The 6,983-nt window shown below is 45.0% G+C and overlaps 1 protein-coding gene across 3 annotated transcripts in view; it reads left to right on the forward strand.

Annotated features, from left to right (window-relative positions):
• Window positions 1-1,450: 1,450 nt before the first annotated feature.
• Metap1d (methionyl aminopeptidase type 1D, mitochondrial) overlaps window positions 1,451-6,983 on the forward strand; it is a 76,321-nt gene continuing 70,788 nt past the window's right edge. Inside the window, exons 1-2 of one of the 3 annotated variants that reach the window (XM_029474213.1) lie at window positions 1,478-1,533; window positions 3,565-3,677. Coding sequence is in view for 1 of the 3 variants with exons in the window: in XM_021149790.1 (XP_021005449.1) it covers window positions 1,494-1,533 (40 nt within the window). In the remaining 2 variants the exon portion in view is untranslated. Of the gene's footprint in view, window positions 1,534-3,564; window positions 3,678-6,983 lie in introns of all 3 variants that reach the window. The other 2 variants (XM_021149781.2, XM_021149790.1) reach the window with 2 other exon arrangements.

Genomic DNA, 6,983 nt, shown 5'->3' on the forward strand with positions numbered 1-6,983 from the left:
GGACACAAAGTCCCATTCATAGCTGACAATTGACATAGCTACTGCGGGGATGAGGGTGGTCAGTTTTCTCCAGGGTTTCTGCCCCTGAAAGGATCCCCAAGCTCCAGTAGATGGCCCTACATTCATGTGCATACTGGCAGTACATGGACTCAGTGTGTTCAAATAAAAGCACGTGAAGTTGAGAGGGAAATGTGGTGGAAGGGATGAGCAGAAGTTGGAGGAGAAGGATGGGGGCGCGTGGTGGTGCTGGGCGTGGATTTGACAAACACACATTCTTATGTGTGTATGAAATTCTCAAACAAAAAAAATACGCTTGGATTAAGTGCTCTCCGATTTGAGGTTTGTGATGAGTTGAACTCTGCCTCCTGAGGTTAAAGGTGTGCCGGCTGAGCATGTGGATTCTTTTATTTTATATTTTATATATGTGAGTACAGTGTAGCTATCATCAGACACATCAGAGGAGGGCATCAGATTCCATTAAAGATGGTTGTGAGCCACCATGAGGTTGCTGGGAATTGAACTCAGGACCTCTGGAAGAGTCGTAGGTGTTCTTAACCGCTGAGCCATCTCTCCAGCCCGCATGTGGATTCTTTAAAATCAATGAGAAGACATCCACATATCCACAAGGAATCCTTATCAATCTCGACTGCATTCAAAGTCCAGAAACTGCTTGCTACACTACAGTTTGGGTTCTTTCACCATTACACACCTCGGGGTATCATGGTCTGTGTTGATCACAGGAAGCTACCAAGATGGATAACACCTGGTCCATGTGCGGCTGGACTCCACCGCAAAACGAGGGCAAGAGGCACAGAACCTGGTAAAATCCGGCAACAGTATCATCGAAGATACAGCGCCTGTCTCACTTGCCTTGACATAGGGGCTATGCAAGCTGACATGCGCCATTCTTTAAATGTCTAATTTAGGGATAGCAGCAGTTAATACTGCCAAGCAGGAAGTGTCATCAGGGAAGGAGAAATCCTGTGAAGATACCCACAGGGCCACATAGGTGTCCCAACTATTCTATTCTGGAGTCGCTGATCAAATTGATCCAACTTTTACCTTTCAACTAGTTGCCTGGAAATGATTTGAAACCGAATGAAAGACGATGAAAGTGCTTTGTTGCACACTAAATTGTGTGTGTGTGTGTTTTCCTCTCGCCCAACTTCACGTATCCATGCACCAAAATGGTGATTCTATAAATACTGGAGGCTACACTCACATGACGACTTTCTTCCATCCCTGATGGGTCTGGAAGCTCAGAGAGAGAACTGCGGCCGGAGCCAGCCTCTCCTGGTGGAAGCGAGCTGGCCGCCGACGGAGTTGCTGGCCTCGACACCAGAGCCACTCGCTAGCCCGGGCTCCTGCAAGCGGGCTCACGCGCGCGCGCGCACTCGCCTCCCACGGCTTCAGCGCTTCTGGGCTTTGAGAGCGCGGCTACTCCAGTGGGCGGAGCTGCGAGGCTCTCTCTTGGCCACGTGACCGGAGCCAACATGGCGGCGCCCATCGGCGTCCCCCAGCTCGTCCGTGGAGGTAAGCGATCGGCATACGACCGCTCCAGGGCCACGCGCCCAGAGACACGTCCGCGCGTGGGCTTGCTACGCACGTGCGTACTTTCAGTCGGACCCGCGTGCACCATACACGTTGGCACGCTGCAGAAACAGACACACGTTTGTCCTCTTCTTACCTGGACCATGTTGCTGAGTGCTTAGTTCTTGAGATTTGTGGGTCGTTACCTGAAGTTTTCTTCCCTCACTTTACTTGTGTGGTTAGTGTTGCAGACGTATATACCAGCGACGACGGTGAAATGCGCCTGAACACTCGGTTTAGAGCTGTTGGATTGGCATGCCTTTTTGAGAAATTTGTAAAAGGTGATTACTGTCATGATGACTTAGGAGAGCTAACGATGTCAGGGGCATTCCAGATGCGTTTCCGGCGAATCTTTGTTGAATTAGTACTAGATGCTGGCAAGAACTCAAAAATAGGTTCAAGGAGGACGAAAAAAAGGAACACTAACGACTCGAGATACAATTTAAGTGCCAGGCACATAGGAACGGTTTTAGGAGGTCAATATTTTCAGAGCAATACTCAGCACGTATTATATACCTTCTGAGCCATCTCACCAGTCCAGCTTAACTTAATGCAATCCCCTTTTGTGAAGTCAGATACCAACATATTTGTGTGTATCTAAGGATGTGTAAAAAAGGTTGACGTTGACATGGATGGTGTCCACAAAAATATATTATTTGGAATATTTGGAAAAAGCAAGTTGTAGGACATTAAAATGACATGTATTTGTTTGACTGGTGTATGCTCAAGCAGATGCTAAGGTGTGCATACAAAGGTCACAGGTTCATAGGAGAACTTGTGGGAGTTCTTCCGTTATCTGTTTCTCAGAGATCAAATTCAGACCATGAGGCTTGGTTCAGGCTTTACCCATTGAACCATCTCACCAGCCCAGTTTAGCTCAATACAGCCCCCCTTTTGTGAAATCAGATACTCATATATTTGTGTATTTATATTTGCGTGTATATGTGTATCCAATATAATACATACAGAGAATGACATACACGATTCACGGCTTTGTGAAATAAAATAGTCGGTTTTTATGAAATGCCTATATTTTCCAAAGCACTCAAAATATAGTGCTACATATCTTAGAGGTTTTGGCAAAGATGGCTCTGGTGATTCTGTGTATACCCAGAACTTCTCATCACTTGAATGATCTTTTACATTTAATACAACTTGTTCATGTGAAGATTAGATTTTCTTTTTTAAGCCTTTGAAATGTTCTTCACAGGAGAAATTTCAAACACACAACAGAGCCGCAAACTCTGCATACACATCGTCTGCTCACAAATCATGTGTGTAGAGACACTCACTTGTCCACCCCAGCCACAGTGCCTTCCCCCGATGGTATTATTTTAAAGAATGTCCTAGGTATATCACTTTATTTGTAGATTCTTTCGTCTATGTATCTCTGAAAACTGTGCCTAGGGAGTATAGCTCAGTGGTTAGCACTCATAAGCCTTGGTTTGGGGTTCCCCTGCTCCATAAGAGGAGAAAGAAAGAAAAAAAAGGAAGGAAGAAAGGAAGGAAGGAAAAAAGAAGGAAGAAAAGAAAGACAGACTGAGAATCCTACTCATTGTCTTGTATATTGTACTTATTTTTAGAATTTCTATTTAGCTGTTTATTTGTTTTAAGACAGAGTCTCCTGTAGCCTTGAACTCCTGGTCCTTCCGCCTCTACCACCGTGTGTTGAGATTAGTGGTGTAAACCACCTGTCATACTGGGCATTTCCCTGTCAGTTTCTCTGTTCAGATTTCCCAGTCATTAACTCTAACCTTTAAGTACTTGACCATGCTCTTGTAACAATTGTTACATTTTATTTTATGAGACAGGGTCTTGTGTAGGGCGGGCTTGAATTCCTGGTCCTTCTGCCATTTCCAAGCATGTGCTGCCACACCCAGTAAACATAACAACTTTTTTTAAAAAAAGGTTTATTTTTTATTTATGTGCATGCATGTAATCCATCATGAGTTTATGTGTACCACATATGTGCAGGTACCCGAGGAGGCCAGAAGGAGACATATCCCCTGGAACTGAAATTATAGGCAGTTGTGAGCCCTAAGATACAGGTTATGGGAATTCAACTGGCCAGATCCTCTGGAAGAGCAGTAAGTGCTTTTAACCACTGAACCATCTCTCTAGCCCTGTAACAGCTATTTTAAACACTTGAAATCAGAGTTTCCCCACAGTCTGTTTTATTTGATGATGATTATGGTGATGGTGGTGATGGTGATGATTGATTGGCTACACTTTCCTGCTTCACAGCTCATGTAACATAATTATATATGTAACACAACGACTGGTATCTTTTGGAGTTTATGTTGATTTTTTTTTCTTTAAAATATGTTGAGTACTAGGCAGGTAGTTTGGTTCCCCCACTTGGTGTTATCTTTATTGGAACAGATTTGGGGGGCGGGTTGCCTTTACTTTTAGGGGAAATACTAGAGGTCTTACTCCAATGTAGAACTCAGTAAAGGTCAGATAGTATCTTAGACTTTTGTGAGCAATACTCTCTGTTACAATTACCCAACTCTGCCAAGTACAAGTGAACATAGCTGTGTTCTAATAAAACTTTATTTACAAAGACTAGCAGCCAGCCAGATGGGATTTGTCCTCTCTTGCTCTGTTAACAGGCATGATTCTTAACTCCTAGGTCATAGACTTTCTGGGATCTCAGTTGCACGCTGTCAGGGAGGCTTGGTGAGGTTTGCTCAGGGAAGTGTTGGCTCTGGATGTGAACTGGAGCTCCTACTTGTACCGGCCCTGCAAACCCTGGAATCAGTTCAGCTTGCAGCCTGCAGCCGCTTAGCCTGATAAACCCTGTGGAGTGTTGTGCTTCCTTTCCAGCGGCTTGCGGATCAAACCTCTGCTCTCTGACTTAGCCAAGCAGTCAGCTGGTGCTTGGGCTCACTTTCTAATGCCACCTCTGGGGAGGTTTTACCGAGCAGAAATCTGGGAGGCGATTAAATGTGTTTTCTCTTAAAGGCTCACTGTCCTCTGCATTGCCTGGTTGCTATGCTGTGTGATAGAAGAGGGGTTGTTAGGATCTGAGATCTCATGCATTGTAGACAAATAGAGAACTAACTCGCTGTGACTTATTTGACTTATGCTTTCACAGCCATGTTCATCATCAAAGGAAGTCTGGGCAGAAATGCAAACAGGGCAGGACCTGGAGACAGGACCTGATGCAGAGGCCATGGTGGGGTGGTGTTTGCTGGTTTGCTCCCCGTGGCTTGCTCAGCCTTCTTTCTTATAGAACCCAGGACTACTGGCCCAGCGGTGCCCCACCCACAATGGGCTGGGACCTCCCCCATCAGTCACTAATTAAGAAATGCCTTACAAGATTGGCTGTAGCCTGATCTTATGGAGACTTTTTTTTTTTTTTTCAACTGAGGTTCCCCTGTCTCAAAGGGTGGTAGCATGTGTCAAGTTTACATAAAACTAGCCAGTACAGTCACTTCCATCACAAGTCACGTTGCTTTGTATCATGGCTGACATCCCACTTCTACTAGGTTTCCAGAACTGAGGTAGAAGGTTAAATTTGTTCAGAGAGGAATCCACTGTGAAAAAGGCAGGGCAGCAATATTAACCCTAGGCAGATTTGGAGTAGTTTGCAGATGATGGCTAGACTCACCAGCTCCTAATGGTGCCATTAAGCCCATGGCTCTACACAATACCCATTCAGCTGTAGGATTCCACATTAGACCAGGCAAGGTTTTTCTCCTAAATTTGAGATTCACGCATGTAGTGCCTAGTGAACATTTTCAGTTAATATACATCTCAAAGTCAGCATGGCAAATAAAAATACATCACTTTTTTTTTTTTTTGGTCAAATTCTTTTTTTAAATGTCAACATAGACACGCATCTGCATTTCCTGGATTTGTGGTAGTACTCTTCCCCAGCCCCTCCACCCATTCCCATTCTCACCTTAGTTGATGATAAAGTTCTTTTGTATTATTTTGCTTCTCAGGCAGGGTCTTGCTTTGTAGCCCAGGCTGGCCTCCTGAGTGCTGAACTAATACCCATGTGACACCATGCTCAGCCTAATTGCTGACAATTTTTTGTTTGTCTTTGTTTTTCAAGACAGGGTTTCTCCGTATAGCCTTGGCTCTCCCAGAACTTTCTCTGTAAACCAGGCTAGCATCTGTCTGCGTCTGCTTCCCAAGTGCTGGGATCAAAGGCTTACACCACCACTGCCCAGCTATTGGCACTTTTTAAAGCAGCATATTTGACGTACAGTTCACCTGTTTTAAGTATTTAGTGTGATTTTTTTACACATCTATGGGTGTGTATGTATACAGTGTGCTTACCTGTGTGTGAGCCTGTTGGCAGCCAGTAATTGATATTGGGAAATATCTTCCTCTATTGCCTCTCACCTAAAAAACAAAAACAAAAAAACTCCAAAAGATCAAAAAACAAAACAAAACAAAACAAAAAAACCCCAAACTGTCTCATTGTGTAACCCTGGCTGGCCTGGACCTCTCTATATAGACCAGGCTAGCCTAGAACTAAGGGAGATGTTTGCTTCTGCTTTGCAAATGATAGACCAGACTAGCCTAGTACTCAGAGAGATGTTGGCTTCTGCTTTGCCAGGGAGACTAAAGCTGTGTGCCCTGCCCCTGGTACCATGGTACTTTTTTGAGACAGGGTCTCTCAGTGGACACAGAGCTGTCTTTGGAAATCGTCCTGTCTTTGCTTGCCCGCCAGTGCCTCTTACCACTGCCCTGGGATTGTGGGTACTTGCTGCAGAGCTCAGCTTTTTCACGTGGGTGCTGGGATCCTGCTCACATCCTCATGTGTGGATTATAAGGGCTTTGCCTGCTAAGTGTGATCTTTACAGATTTCTTGTCAACCTTCAGTCACCCTCATTTCTTCTTCTTTCTCCTTCAGTGTTTACTTTGTATAGAAATCCGTTTAAGAAATCTTATTGCACCAAGCGGTGGTGGTACACACCTTTAATCCTAGCCCTTGGGAGGCAGAGGCAGGGAGATGGACTACATAGTGAGTTCTAGGCTAGCCTGGGGTTACAGAATGAGACATTGTCTCAAAAACAATATTCTGAGTCGGGTGAATCTCTGTGAGTTCCAAGCCAGTCTGGTCTAGAAATCGAGTTCTAGGACAGCCAGGGCTGTTACTGTAGTGGAGTATTCAGCAGAGAAGACTGCTTGGACATGGGTTTAAGCCAATAGAAAGTCTATATTAGCCCGCTAGCAAGTACACTGAGTGTTTGGGATCCCAGGGTATTGCGAGCTTTTGTTCCCCCTGGTAAGAACACGCTCAGGGCAACCGGAATCTTCTGTAGCACAAGCTTTATTGCTTACCCCATCAGGAGCCAGTGGAGAAGAGAGCCAGAGAGAGAGAGCCAGAGAAATGGCGGAGCCCTCTCCCTTTTATGGAGGACTGTCCTCCGCCT

This window comes from Mus caroli, chromosome 2 (assembly GCF_900094665.2).
Source record: "Mus caroli chromosome 2, CAROLI_EIJ_v1.1, whole genome shotgun sequence".
Lineage (NCBI taxonomy): Eukaryota > Metazoa > Chordata > Mammalia > Rodentia > Muridae > Mus > Mus caroli.